We start from the raw sequence: 15,575 nt of genomic DNA, 5'->3' as shown, positions 1-15,575 counted from the left end.
TGGACTTCCGAGACTCCAGAACTGTGTGAACTGTGAGAAATAAATTTCTGTTGCTTATAAACTACTCAGTTTATGGTATTTTGTTATAGCAGCCTGAAAAACTAAGAATATGTATATATTGGGAATGGGAATACTTTATTTTATATATTTTAAGGGAATGGGAATATTTTATTTTATATATATTTATTTAATATATTATATATAATGGAAATGGGAATCTTTCATTTTAATGAGGAAGCATGGGGATGGATATATCATTAAATATTTTATATTTATATTTAGTGATATCTCCATTCCCATACTTTCTCACAAGGTAACCTGTGTTCCTGTATTCTTCCATACATTTTTCTATGTTCTTACTACTATTTATCACACAATCATCTATCATATGACTATTGTACAACTATGTACACTCATACATATAGATTTTCAGGTTAGATGTTTTCATAAACATTTGATCATTCTTTAAACATCCTCGGGTTTTTTTCAGGTAAAAATAATTAGGGAAGTGTGGAGCAGGTAAATAATATTTTATTTCCTTGGTGTTTATTTACAAATTAAAATGACCCTTGAGTAAGGTAAATTACTCAAATCATAATCTTATATTTCAGAGGTTTCCATACATTGCCATCATATTTTTGACAATAATGATTTTGGAATACTAAGCAGGCCTATACCTGACTTTACTACTAAGAATATAAATCCAAGTATGGTGGGCTTTCAGAGGAACCTAGCTCTCTGCCAGGCTAAGACAATCATGTTGAAGAATCATGCTCTGGAGATGATAGAGATCCTTGATGTATCAAGACTGGCCTTAAATGTTAGGGATCTTCTTTTTAATGTCAGGAAAATCATGTGATACTCATTAGTAGTCACTTACCTTTGGACCAGGTAATCCAGGTAACCCAGGATTTCCATGTGGCCCTGGTATGCCCTGCAAGTAGTGAAAAAAGTCATCATTCTTGGAACATATTGGAAGGGAACAATGTACAATTGCTTACTTTCCTGTCAACATGTGTTATCCCTTTCTACATTTGAGTTTTTGCTTATGTTATTATATATGCCTTAAAGACCTATTTCCTTTAGTTTATCCCCTATACCTACCCAAATTATTCTTCAGATGTCAACTCATTTTTAAATCCTAGTCACAAGAACATGAAGCAATATCTTTTTCCTACTAACTTCTATAGAAATTTCTTCATGTAAAATTCATTTGCCAAGTAATTGTATATTGCCTCGGGACATTTCTTATACTGTTCTAATCTGTTGCTTAAATACTTTATTGCTGTTCTAACTACCTTATGACATGTTCTATTTAGCCCCAGGATTATAAATTCTTTGAAAAGAGACTCTTAAAAATATTACTAGTGTAGTACTTAACACATTGAATGGCTACACTCGATTAATATTTAGCAATTTGATTTTGCATCACTGATAAATTATATAATCTGAATTCAAAACTTGATTCCATTTCTGAGTACCTACTATATGCTATGAACTGTTAATGTTTTGTGCCTCTCATTACTAATCCTTATAACAATCCTGCAAGGTTATTATTTTTACTCCCATTTAAAAATCAGCTCATACAACCAGTAAGTAGAGGAACAGGTCACCCTCTCCAAGAAAGGCTTCCATGTCTCCAGGCTCCCTATACTTACTTCAATTTTGCACCCTACTTCTGTGCTCTTCAGTCATACCTCCCTCTTAACACATAACATATAGTTAATAATTATTTGTCTCTTCAATTCTGAATTAATAGAGCAGAATGCTTCAGAAAGGCAGAGATGTCAGCAATGCAAATATTGAAAATATGACTAGCAGGATGAAAACTAAAGAAAAAAGATTAAATTTTGGCTGGGTGTGGTGGCTCACATCTGTAATTCTAGCACTTTGAGAGGCCAAGGTGGGAGCATTACTTGAGCTCAGGAGAGACCAGCCAGGGCAACACAACAAGACTTCATCACTACCAAAAATCAAAAAAGTTTGCCAGGCATAGTGGCCCGCACCTGTAGTCCCAGCTACTCAGAAATCTGAGGTGAGAAGATGGCTTGAGCCCTGGAAATCAAGGCTGCAGTGAGCTATGATACCCATCACTGCGCTCCAGCCTGGGTGACAGAGTGAGACCCTGTCTCACAAAAATAAATAAATAAATAAATGGTTAGATGTTATGACTTATGTTATTGGTAGCCTTCAAAAAGTACATTTTAATAAAGTATATGTAAAACATTTACGGGGATTAATGAATAAGTTGCTGATTGAAAAGTAAGGACAATGGATATAAATTATTATTTCACAAAGCTCAGTAAACAGTGAGCCAAAACAATAGCTTTAGGAAAAATTAATATCAATGAAAGTTTGGGATTTATAAAAGAGGGTTAACTAGTTGGTTGTTGCCAAATATAAAATTTACAGAGAGAAAACATGTGAAGCTGCAAATTTTAAGTTAGATAAGGTGAAATTAGGAACGCAAGTAAAATAATTTGCCTTGAGAAAAACACTCTTTCTTCCTTAAGGGAATGAGAATTGGACAAATAAATGGAAGATAAGTAAATTATGGAAGGAAACTGCTGTATTATGAGAACAGATGGAGATTCTGAACCTGAAGTTCATGCTGTTGAGAGAACAACCTTAGCAGTGGATAGGGAATAGAATTAGTATGAAAATGGGCCCAGTTTCTCAGAGAAGTAGGATCCAAATTCTCACAGAGAGGTAGGAGGATGGGAATGGTTCATGGGCTAGAGGAGAATGAGCAAGATTTAGGAATGGCTACGTGAGAAATGTGATAGGTCATCAACTACAGAGAATTTGTTTTAATGCAAAACAGCTAGAGCCCAGTGAGAATTTATCTTAGGCCTCAAATGGACAAGAGTTTGATGTGACTATGGACAACTTAAGGTAATATTTTAGAGTAATTTTTTGTTTATAGTCTTTGTATGTTAAATAAAAATCAGAATAAAAACAAAGTGGATTATATAAAAGGTATTTGCATTTGTCATACAATTCTTTTTCTAACTTATTGAACAAAGGCGTTTTGTAGTAAAATATCCACACTTTTTGTAGGTTTGAAAGAAACTAATTTTAACACAGCAATAAGTCTTTTGTTGGGCCTGTGTAATGTGAAAAACTACTGCTGATCTTTAATGCAGCTTTTTCCCTCAGGGCAGTTATTTTCTAGTCAATAGCTTCAGAATTTTCCACTATGTAATCCAGGAATGTACTGTTTTAAGGCAGCCCACTCCTCTTCATTTCCCCAAACAAATGAACCTCACCTTAGACTACTGCGGTCACTTTATAAGTAAGAATAATGTTACAAGTAGTACCAGAACAACCACTAATTTACAAATTTGATCATCTTTGTTGGACACGTTCACAGAGAATGCTTTGGCTGTGTGTTTACACTCAAAATAAACTAGGCTACATGTGTTCTTAAACTTCTCTTGAATTGGCTAAGGTAGGACTAAGTTTGAAGATCCAGGCAGGTTTCCAAAGGAAGTACATACTGTACAATACTAGAAAAAAACATATTAGAAAGTTAAAAATTCTCACTGCCAGCAGGAAATGTAGCCCATCTACTTACCCGTGGACCTCTCTTCCCTGACGGACCTGGGATACCTGCTGGACCAGGTGGACCCTTGGAAAACAAATGCCAAGACATTAGGCATGATAGTAGATGCATTTTTTTTTTCTTACAGGTCTTAATAAGATTTCCACCCAAAGACAACTCTTTCTCAGTTCCCAGTTCCCAGCTGATGATGATTTTTAAGTAACATAAACCCCCTTACCCTAATCGGCAGGGGTGAGTTGAAACTCAAGTGTCCTCTTTAATCGGGTCAGAAATGGCAGCAGGAAGTCTATGACTTATGGTTACAGCCACGGTATCTGGTTTTTAAAGGGACCACAACTAGTAGTTTTGTGGGTAATTTTTTACCTAAATTTACTTTCACTGCGGAAGGAGGAATTCAATTTAGGGTTTGGAGACCAGCAACTACAAGGTTTTTTCAAACACAATTGAAGATTTGCTTTGAAAAATGAAAGCACTGGCCATTTTATGTTCTTTTAAAAGAATTATACCAAGGATCTGTGTAACGTGTTAAACTGTTATAATGAAATTCTTCTTGTATATCCATTAATAAATCTGACTTATACCAATTGCAGCACACCAGGAAGTCACTAATAGAGTTAAATGATTTATAAAACAAACTAAGAAAGCAAAAACTGATCAATTGTTAAAGTGTTCTGAGTTATTTAAATGTTAATTTTTAAATATATCAAATAAAAAATAGGACACTACTTATTTACTTCTCCATATAATGTTTTATGTTGTCTTCTTTACTTACTTTAACAATCAACTGTGGAAGAATAAATGCTCATTTGTGATATGGTTGAATACATATTCATTCATTCATCTGTTCATTCATTCAATTGTTACTGAGCACTCTGAGATATGGCATTGTTCTTGGTGTCTATAGAGCATACACATACTCCATTCAACAAATATTCATTCATTATTGCAGTAAAAATAGTACACACTGCCAAATTCGACATATCAGGGTTAAAATACTAGCCTCACTAGTAACAAGGACTGTGACCTAATGTGCTTTATTTTTCTTCATTGTAAAATGTTTATATATCTATGCTGATTGCACATAAAATAAAGAGATGAATCCAGGTTAAATCATATGTACTTGCCAATACATGACAGTTTTTTAACCTACAATTTCATAATTTCATACAGTTTAAACTGCAGCATGGCCAGGTACACCTAAAATGTACACTGAGTTTCAAAGGAGGAGAGGGAAAATGGAATGATGGGAAAGGATCATTCCAATTCAAAAACACAGAGGGAAATGAGTAAATTATGTTGAAAAAAATAACAGTTATTTTACATATTTCTCATCTCACTTTTTTGATATTAACTACTCCTTGAAACTTTGTCTTTTATTAGAGTCATTTGCAGTTTTCTGATATTCATTATATATTTCAGACTGTCCATGTTTTTCCTTTAGTTGTATTTTTTCTTCTCTTACCCCCTAAATTTATAAAACTTTTCATGTATTTCCTAATACTGAGAGAGAAATGCTATTTCTATTCAGCCCCTAACTGAGGGCATTCTCCTTCCTCAGCTGTTCAAATATTTTAGCAGCCATTATCATACCACTAGCTTCCATCAAATCTTGATTTTCACTCATTATCAAGAAAAATTGACTTTCTTTTCAAGTTAATTCTGGTCCTGTTGTTATAATCAAAAAGTTAGCAGCTATTGATTTGAATTTAATTTCCCAAAATATAAGAGCCAGTAGGAGAAATTGCAACTAAAATGAAAAATAAAATGGAAAGTTTTCTTTAAAAATGTCTAGTTTGGTTTAGTGCCCTGTCTCACTATTTGTGACAAAAGAAAACACTATTCCATTCACATCAGAAAGGCAGTTTGCTATGGCTTGCATTTGTGTCTCCCCAAAATTCATGTGTTGAAATCCTAAACAAAGTGATGGTAGTAGGAGATGGGGACTTTGGGAGGTGATGGGTCAGGGATTAGTGTCCTATAAAAGAGGCATAAAGGAGTTAGTTCATTTTCCTCTTCCACCATGTAAGGACACAGCACGAAGGTGCTGTCTATAAACCAGAAATCAGGCCCTGACCAACTACCAAATCTGCCAGCACCTTGATCTTCAACTTCCCAGCTTCCAGAACTGTGAGAAATAAATTTCTATAGTGTATAAGCCTCCTAGTTTATGGAATTTTGTTATAGAAGCCTGAACTAACTAAGATGCAATTAACATTAGACACTGGGGGGAAAAGAAGGTATATTTTATGTCATGATTTAAATATTTGAATTGTTTAATAAGCACTAAATTAAAATCAATTCTCACGTCTTCATAATTTTGCGGTTTCAAAATCTTTGATAACATATTATTAATAGGCATTTTCTAGATACCAGAAAAGAAAGATAATTTTTATAGCATGACATTTTTGAGGAGAATAAAACTTTCTATAAATAAAGTTAAGTACTAAGAAAGGCACTTTAACGTTCAGATTATTTGTTATTAAGAGAAAGTACAACTCGATTTAAAGAGCAATGGTTTTGCAATCATACAATGTAGATTCAAATCATGCCTCAATCATTTACTTCCTGAATAACCTTGGATTAGTCAGTTACCCTTTCTAAGCCTTAGTTTCCTCATCTTTAAAATATTGATGATAGAAATTTACCTTTCAGGGTTATTGTGAGTATTAAAGCTGTTTTATATAAAATACCTGTCGCTGTGCCTGGCAGTGATAGTAGTTAACCAGTAAACTGTAGCCTAATTGACTTTTTTTTTTTTTTTTTTTTTTTTTTTTTGAGAGGGAGTCTCGCTCTGTCACCCAGGCTAGAGTACACTGGCATGATCTCAGCTTACTGCAATCTCCCCTTGTTGGGTTCAAGCAATTCTCCTGCCTCAGCCTCCTGAGTAGCTGGGATCACAGGTGCGTGCCACCACGCCCAGCTAATTTTTTTGTATTTTTAGTAGAGACGGGGTTTCACCATGTTGGTCAGGCTGGTCTCAAACTCCTGACCTCGTGATCCCCCCACCTCGGCCTCCCAAAGTGTTGGGATTACAGGTGTGAGCCACTGTGCCTGGCCTAATTAATTTTTTAAGGTATGCATAAGGCACAGCAATCACTGAGTAAATGTTAGATATCATTATTATGAGGGTAATATATACATTAAGGTAAATCTGTTTGATAGATCAATACTTCTAAAATATAATAACCCCTGGTCAGTTAACACTGGAAATCCTGCATCTTACATTCCTTTTTGAATTTATTCATTCACTCACTCAATAAATATTATAAAGCATCAAGCCCTCCTGGAGTTTTCAGTCTAGAAAAAAACACATACATTAACATATAAACACGCAATTACAAATTTTACTTAGTGATATGGAGGAAAAGAAAAGGCAATCAAGAAAGAGGTTAACATAGTGGACCTAATTTTTATTGTGATGTCAGAGAAGGCTTTTCTGAAGAAGTATTTAGTTAGACCTAAAAGATTAATAGGAGCTAGAAAAGAGAAGAAAATAAAATTCCAGAAGATAGGAATAAATGAATGAGGGCATGAGTAAAACAAAACAAAACAAAACAAATAAAAGACACAATCATTCTGAGGAATTAAAAGAAAAACTAATAGAGTAAGAGGAAAAGTGGGGCAAGAGGCAGTTGTAGAGGAAAGCAGGGGCCAAATCACATACCTGCACAGGTCAGGATACAGAGTTTGAGTTTAAGTGCTATAACCTTCTTCCACTGAAGGATTTAAGCTGATAAATAATGTTATCTGATTCATGTTTGTAAAAGATCACTAGAGAATTTTGGTAAAAGATACCAGAGTGAGAAGATTTTTCAGATTACTCTTCCTCCCTCAAAATTAGCTATAAACAACAAGAAGCACCAAAAGAAGAAAACATCATCTCCTCTGAAACAAGGAAAGGATCATAACCACAAACCACAAAATGTGAAGATTATCTGCCCAATACTGAGGAACTTTGGAGCGAAGGTGTTGAGAGATAACCAAAACCAAAAACCTCCTCAGACCTCAAACCTTGGATACATATTCGTCTTCAAAATCCACTTCAACAATTTTTTGATTATGATAAGGTTTAAGGGAATGGGCCACAGGAAACATGATTCATGACCCAGTAAAAACCCAACTTCAAAGAGCCAAGAGTAGAAAAGGTGGAGCTGAAGAAGAAAATACCATTTTTATGATCCACAACCAGAACCCTCTCTGGTGAGCGGGGACAAAAGACAAGAAGAACACAAATCACCCTATCACTTCTGAGAGAACCTGTGATACAAAAGGCTTCACAACAAATTGTGTGTGAACATGAGAGGACACACACCTCTGGGTAGAAGATACAACAAATATGGTAAGATAGTGTTTCAGGCAGCAATCTAAATTTGAGTCTGTGTACCATTCCACCTTACTTTCTTATGCCTCTCCCTATACCATTCTGAAACAAGTCACCCAGATAGAGTTGCCTTTATTTTAAAAATGAATAATAACCAGAGAGCAATCAGTAGAGGATTTATAAATAGATGCTGGGAGGAAGGGAAAAGTGAGAGGACAGGAAAATAAATTTAAAGAACAAAGCTGGAGGCCTCACGCTATCTGACTTCAAACTGCAAGGCTACAGTAACCAAAACAGCATGGTACTGGTACCAAAACAGATATATAGACCAATGGAACAGAACAGAGGCCTCAGAAATAACACCACACATCTACAACCATCTGATCTTTGACAAACTTGACAAGAACAAGAAATCGGGAAAGGATTCCCTATTTAATAAATGGTGCGGGGAAAACTGGCTTGCCATATGTAGAAAGCTGAAACTGGATCCCTTCCTTACATCTTATACAAAAATTAATTCAAGATGGATTAAAGACTTTAATGTTAGACCTAAAACCATAAAAACCCTAGAAGAAAACCTAGGCAATACCATTCAGGACATAGGCATGGGCCTATGTCTTCATGACTTAAACTCCAAAAGCAACAGCAAGAAAAGCCAAAATAGACAAATGGGATCTAATTAAACTAAAGAGCCTCTGCACAGCAAAAGAAACTACCATCAGAGTGAACAGGCAACCTACAGAATGGAAGAAAATTTTTGCAATCTACCCATCTGACAAAGGGCTAATATCCAGATTCTACAAAGAACTTAAACAAATTTACAAGAAAAATCAACCAACCCCATCAAAAAGTAGGCAAAGGAGATGAACAGACACTTCTGAAAAGAAGACATTTGAAAAAATGACATTTGAAAAAACAGACACATGAAAAAATACTCATCATCACTGGTCATCAGAGAAATGCAAATCAAAACCACAATGAGATATCATCTCACACCAGTTAGAATGGTGATCACTAAAAAGTCAGGAAACAACAGATGCTGGAGAAGATGTGGAGAAATAGGAATGCCCTTACACTGTTGGTGGGACTGTAAACTAGTTCAACCATTGTGGAAGACAGTGTGGCGATTCCTCAAGGATCTAGAACTAGAAATCCCATTTGACCCGGTCATCCCATTACTGGGTATATACCCAAAGGATTATAAATCATGCTACTATAAAGACACATGCACACGCATGTTTATTGTGGCACTATTCACAATAGCAAAGACTTGGAACCAACCCAAATGTCCATCTATGATAGACTGGATTAAGAAAATGTGGCACATACACACCATGGAATACTATACAGCCATAAAAAAGGATGAGTTCATGTCCTTTGTAGGGACATGGATGAAGCTGGAAACCATCATTCTGAGCAAACTATCACAAGGACAGAAAACCAAACACCGCATGTTCTCACTCATAGGTGGGAATTGAAGAATGAGAACATAGGGTGGAACATCACACACCAGGGACTGTTGTGTGGTGGGGGTAGAGGGGAGGGATAGCATTAGGAGAAATACATAATGTAAATGACGAGTTAATGGGTGCAGCAAACCAACATGGCACATGTATACATATGTAACAAACCTGCACATTGTGCACATGTACCGTAGAACTTAAAGTACAATAAAAAAAAATTCTACTTAGTACCATTCTTTTAACATGAATATTGTTTAAACATTAATTCACTAACAGCAACCTTTTTATTAGCACATAATAAAGAGAATAATTGTTAATGTGAAAAAAAAGAAAATTATTTACCAGAAGAGGAATTACTTCATATAACAGATAAAGAGTTCAGTTACATAGTTCACTACATATTCGAAGAATGTCAACATGACATTAATCTTCAAAAATAAAGCTCAAAGAAGAGTTGTGAAAGATTTTTAAAAATGTGAAAGATTTAAAAAAAATGAAAGAGAAAAAAAGAAACTCTTTGATGAAAGCCATGTCAGAGCAATAAAAACTGATTAAATAGAATTTAAAAATCAGTGAAGGGATAGGAACATATAGAATAAATGAGTTCACACAAAAGGAAATGGAAAAGAGCAATCATGATGACACAGTTGTAGAGAAGATAATAAATACCATTCATCATCACAAATGACATTTGACATATGCAAGCTTGTATGCCTGAAGAATTTAGAAAAATGGGACCAAGCAATATTTGGTTATTAAAAGGGGAGGTCTTTCTATCACGAAAAATAATCTTCAGATCGAAAGAGTATTCCCCCAAATACCTGATTCAGAACCTAATAGGTTTAAAGAACTTCAAAGATACAGAACTGCACGGTATATAGGCAGGAAAAAATTGTCACCTAAAAGTAGGAAAAACCAGGCTGGCTTCAGGCTTTTGAGTCACATCTACTTCAAGAAGCAGTAAAACAACTCCTACAAGTTCATTATTTTATCACCATTCAGTCTCTCATTAGCTCTCTAAAATCTACCTGTAGTCTTCTACGCTGTGCTGAAGTTAGGATTCTCAAAGTTCAACAATGACTTTTTCACCAAAATATACAACAGATTACCCCTTTTTCTCAGTCCTCATTCTCTTTGACTTCTCTCTTTTGGCTCTGCTGATGAAATGCTTCTCAAAAGTCTCTTCTTTGGCTTTTTGATATTGCTTCTTTTATATTTTGATATTACTATTCTTTTCTCCTGTCTCTCTGACTTCTCATCACATTTCTGCTTTTTCTTTTTATAACCAAAAAGCAAACATCCCCCTGATTTGACTGGTGACCCTATGCCACATTCCTCTCTTTGAAAATCTATCCAACTCTAGAGTTTCAACTATAATATCAATAGGAATACTCCCAAATCTATATCCCCAGCCTCGACATCTCTTCTTTACTTCAGCTTCTTCAACTCTTCTAACAGCTGAATTACCAACAGTTCTTTAAATGTTTCATTTTTCTCTCCTAAAATGGACTTTCCCTCTTAATTACAGTTTTTAATAATGATATCACCATGCTCTCAACCTACAGGCTTAAAATTTGAAGTCATCTTTTATTCTTTTCCTTTTTGCTTGTTCCCTAGGTCCCATTAATTTCCTAGTTCTACCAAATCTTCCTCCAAAATCTCTTGAATCCGACTTTTCCTTTGCATTTTCACTGCTGCCAACCTAGGTAATGTTCTAGTCCTTTAACACCAAGATGGTAACAGAAACTTCCTATCCTGGGCACTGTTACCAGACCGACTTTCCGATTAATATCTCTGCTTAGAAATCTACAAAATTCCCCTTTGAGAACAAGATAAAGTTAGAATGATCATTTGACAGTTAAGAATGTCCACAACCTGACACCATCAAGCTTGGATCTTTATTTGTCTGCTTTAGAGGAAGAAAACATGGATTCAAATCCTGGCTCTATCATTTACCAACAATGTCATTGTGGGCAAGTAAATTAACTCTTTGGGCTTCAGTTTCTTCACCTGAAAAACGAGGATAACACTACTAACTTTACAAAGTTCTTTTAAGATAATATATGTAAAGAGACTGGTAGAGCATCTTCCACAAGGTACTCCATAAATGATAGCTATTATGCTGTTATAAAAAAACTCACCTACTCCTCTCACCTATCAAAATCTTACCCATTCTTAGAGCTTAGGTCATAACTAACTTTGCCCACAAGATCTTATTCTAAACAGCTCAGCTTTAAGCGACTTTTCATAGAGACTCCATCAAAAAAATACTACTTTTTTTAACCTTTGAACATCTCTAGCCCATACACTTACTTTGCATCTCTCTGCAACATTTATCTTACTTTATCACAAGATATATTTAATAGTTATAAATATCTTCATTAGGAAATACAAGCTTTTTCTGAGCAATTACTGGGTTACACATACTTTGTGTTCCTGCCTTGCATATAGCAGAGACTAAGTAAATATCTGCTGAATATTACTGTTTCACCTGCCAATATTGAATGACTATTTTTGAATTTACAGAAGAGATTGATGCTCATCTGATCAGACTGACTCTTTCTGAAGAAAGTAAATTGCTTCCATAACTATTTGCTTAATATGACATGTCCAGTGATTCAATTTTATGACCAATATGTTGATAATTGCCATAGTTGAAGAGTTTATTTCTCTATAATAGTATATTCTTCATATTTTATTTTTAAACCTCAAACATTTACTCTAGCAAGAGTGGCTCAATACCTATCAAATCACTTTTAGGAATAACCATGAAGGAAACACAAGCTAAAAGAGTGACTTCACCTTCTCCCATTCTATGATTTCTAGAGCTAAGCCAAAGACTCAAATTTTATTTTCATTAAATAAATACTTTAAGATATATTTTAGTCTACTTGAAATTTTGATAAAAACAACTTCTAAAGACATAAAGGTAAATTATACAAATATGAAGTGTAAAAACAATATTTCCAACACTGTGATTTTAAATGGCTTTGAGTGGTTTTTTAAATGATTTTAGAAATTTTTAAATGTTGATCTCTAATTCCCACCTATACAACAAAAGAAATTCAGGGCTGAAAAATTCAGTCTATTATCTCACAGTTTTGTTTATATGATATTAAACAAGTGCCTTGGTTGTTATTTTTTTTTACCCCTGCCCCCCATTGAATTGACTGATAACTGGTTCTCTTTGTGTTAGGCAAGGGGAGCTTTAATTAACCCATAAATATAAATTGACCATATCACTAAGGACAGTCAATGATTCATTACACAATAATCTCTATCTAAAGTAAGTTTTACACCCTATTTTAATCTATTTGATGCTATTTTGCTGTAATAATATTTAATAGGCATATTTAATGTATTTTTCTTTAATCTACCATATTTTTATATCCTTCTCTTAACATGACTATGCATTCTCCTATGGTTTTCAAAATATAAATATATTATCTATACTTAGCAGTTGAATTACTGATTGAATTTCAACTGAACAAGAAAAACAAATAGTTTGCCCACTACTTAACCAGAATGAAGTAACCTTTTAGCCTACCAGTTGAAGAACAAAAGCACAATATTTGAGCCAGGGTTACATTCTGGCAGATGTGTTACAGCAACCATAAATTCACTTACCATGCCAGAATGCATTTCTGTGACAGATTTTATCTGTTATGTATTGTTTGGTCCAGAGAACTCTCTTTAAAATGTATTTTAAAGAAAGTTTAAAATGTAAGTTAGCGTATTAAGAGATACAAAACAAAACAAAAAAAAACTTACGGGAGGTCCAGTGTCTCCTTTTGGCCCTCTCAGATACTCCATTTCAAGCATTGTATTTAGATCCTCATAATAATAATAATCATAAAGCTCAGTTTCATAGCTATTTTCGATGGGATAAGTAGCATCAGGATAAAATTCACCTTCTTTCCTTAGATCAAGGTGATTATCCACAGACGGTTCATTTGACACTCTGTACAAGCTTGTGTTTAAAATCGGTTGCATTTCCATGAGTTCATTAGTATGTAGATTTGCTGTGATAGCCTTCTTGAGATTAGTAATTGCATCTTGTGTTATTTGTGGAAGAATAGATGGCATCTTCTTAAACAGTGACAGACCAGTTAGTCTATCATCATGTTGTGTGATATTGTCAGATACGTTTAGGAGAGAACTAAATTTCTCTTTGGTATTCATTCCTGCCTCACTGATGCGATGAGGGGTCACTGACAGGCTTAAATTTGTCTGGGTATCTTCCTCAGTGATCATTTCTTTGGCCTGAATCCCATGGTTTGTGAGATCCACAGCAGAGACATTTCCTGACTGAAGAGAAGATAACTGAGATCTTGATATCTGGTGTTCTCGTCTTTTATACACTGTTTCAGAATCATTATTTATGATATTTGGAATACTTCTGCCTTCAGTAAATGTATCCTCTGACAGTACTTTTTCAGCAAATCGTTTGGGCGGGGGAGAGTGTTCCAGTATCTTAGTTGGTATGAGAGTTGTATGAGGAAGGCTTGTTTCAGGTTGGTATTTGTCTGTTTGGCGACACTGCTGTTTCACATATCTGCAGTAGTCTGCAGATGCTTCTGCAGAAGGAATAATATCTAACTGACATACTATTCCTTCAAAATGGACAGAATTATTATTCATACTTCCTAAAGTAAACACACTATTAGAATCAAAGGTCTGAACTTCTGAAATAGTCTCTGTGTTAAAATATTTCTTTCCACACTCAACAAACATTGAGACACTTTGGTTTCTAATAGTAATGGCAAATAAATGCCATTGCTCATCATGAACACTGTAGTTGAAAACTACAGCCTGCTTTCCTCTAATGTGTACTACTAATTTTTTAGGTAGTAATTGCACTCCTAATTGCAGTCTATTTTTATTTCTAATGCTGAAGAGAAATGCATTGTTCACCCGATGTGACTGTAACCCAGTTAATATTGTAAACGGCCGCCCTAAGTTGACTGGTAAAATTTTCATGAAAGGTGTCTCAATATAAGCATCATTTTTTAAAATGACGCCTGATTCTATTAAATGGACCCCCTGAGGTAATGGTGTAGATGATGCTGGTACAGCAGTCGCTGATGATGAGTGTCTTACATCTTTGCCTCCAAGGCCTAGTTGATGAAGAATATCTATGCCTGGAAATTTAAAAAAGAAAGAGAGAAAGAATCTTACTTTTATGCATTCATGTGTTCATATAAATGTTTGAATATGAGGAAATCTTTGTTGTAGCAACAATAATTTCTAAAATAACCATGTTCTATCAATTAACTAATTACGGGTAATGAGAAAGAGGGAGGAGGAGAATAAGCCATTATACTCAATAATTTGAATAAAGTACATGCTCCTCCCCCTACACACACACCAATCTCTAAACCCAAAACTTATTTATTATTAGTTTATTTATTATTTTGGAGACAGGGTTTCCATCTGTTACTCAGGCTGGAGTGCAGCAGCATGATTATAGCTCACTGCAGCCTTGAACTCCGGGGCTCAAGGGATCCTCCCACCTTAGCCTCCCAAGTAGCTGGTACTACAAGGGCATGCCATCATACCTGGTTAATTTTTGTATATTTCATAGGACAGAGTTTTGCTCTATTGCCCAGGATAGTCTTGAACTCCTAGGCTAAAGCAATCCTCCCACAGCACTGGGATTACAGGTGTGAACCACCACACCTGGCCTCCAAAATTTAATTAGTTTAGCTCTCTTGTTTTCCATTTGAGTAGGATTCTTATTTGTTACTTCAATGAATATACATGTTCAAAGATTCCCAGATGCCATTTGGTTCTTTAATTTAGAACTTAAAATTTAATGACATCTATGTTAAAGTGAAAGTGGAGTCATACTTCCAAAGATAATTGTGATTTGGAAAGCATTTTATAAATCAGATTCACAAGATCCCTTAAAGTATAATTTTTCAGGCCGTTTTTCCTTCTAACCTTCTGGGAATTTACAAGTTGCATGGAAGCTTTCCCAATGCCTACTATCTTAAGTGTGTGCTACACTTAAAGTACTCTGGCCACCAAAGTCCTTTGATAATTCCTGGATAAAAGAATTTAAATTCATTTTATTGGCAATCACTCTGCTTTTTCTGTTCCTTCCAAGCTTCTCTTTCTTCCACTTTTTTCCAGTCCTCCAGAGTAACTTTTATCCAACTTTTAGACTCTTTCAATATCTATTATTGAATATGCATTTTATATAATATGGATTTGATATAATTAT

At 34.8% G+C, this 15,575-nt stretch overlaps 1 protein-coding gene across 4 annotated transcripts in view; it reads right to left on the bottom strand.

Moving 5' to 3' along the window:
- Positions 1–15,575, bottom strand: part of COL24A1 (collagen type XXIV alpha 1 chain) — a 398,071-nt gene that overhangs the window by 358,048 nt on the left and 24,448 nt on the right. For 3 of the 4 annotated variants that reach the window (XM_077987934.1, XM_001109249.5, XM_015144267.3), the window contains 3 exons: positions 13,121–14,490; positions 3,578–3,631; positions 881–934 (listed from right to left, as the gene is read on the bottom strand). In XM_077987934.1, the coding sequence (XP_077844060.1) occupies positions 881–934; positions 3,578–3,631; positions 13,121–14,490 (1,478 nt within the window). The remainder of the gene's footprint in view (positions 1–880; positions 935–3,577; positions 3,632–13,120; positions 14,491–15,575) is intronic. The other variant, XM_077987942.1, reaches the window with a different exon arrangement.

This window comes from Macaca mulatta, chromosome 1 (genome assembly GCF_049350105.2).
Source record: "Macaca mulatta isolate MMU2019108-1 chromosome 1, T2T-MMU8v2.0, whole genome shotgun sequence".
Lineage (NCBI taxonomy): Eukaryota > Metazoa > Chordata > Mammalia > Primates > Cercopithecidae > Macaca > Macaca mulatta.
This window is presented reverse-complemented; position numbering and strand designations above follow the sequence as displayed.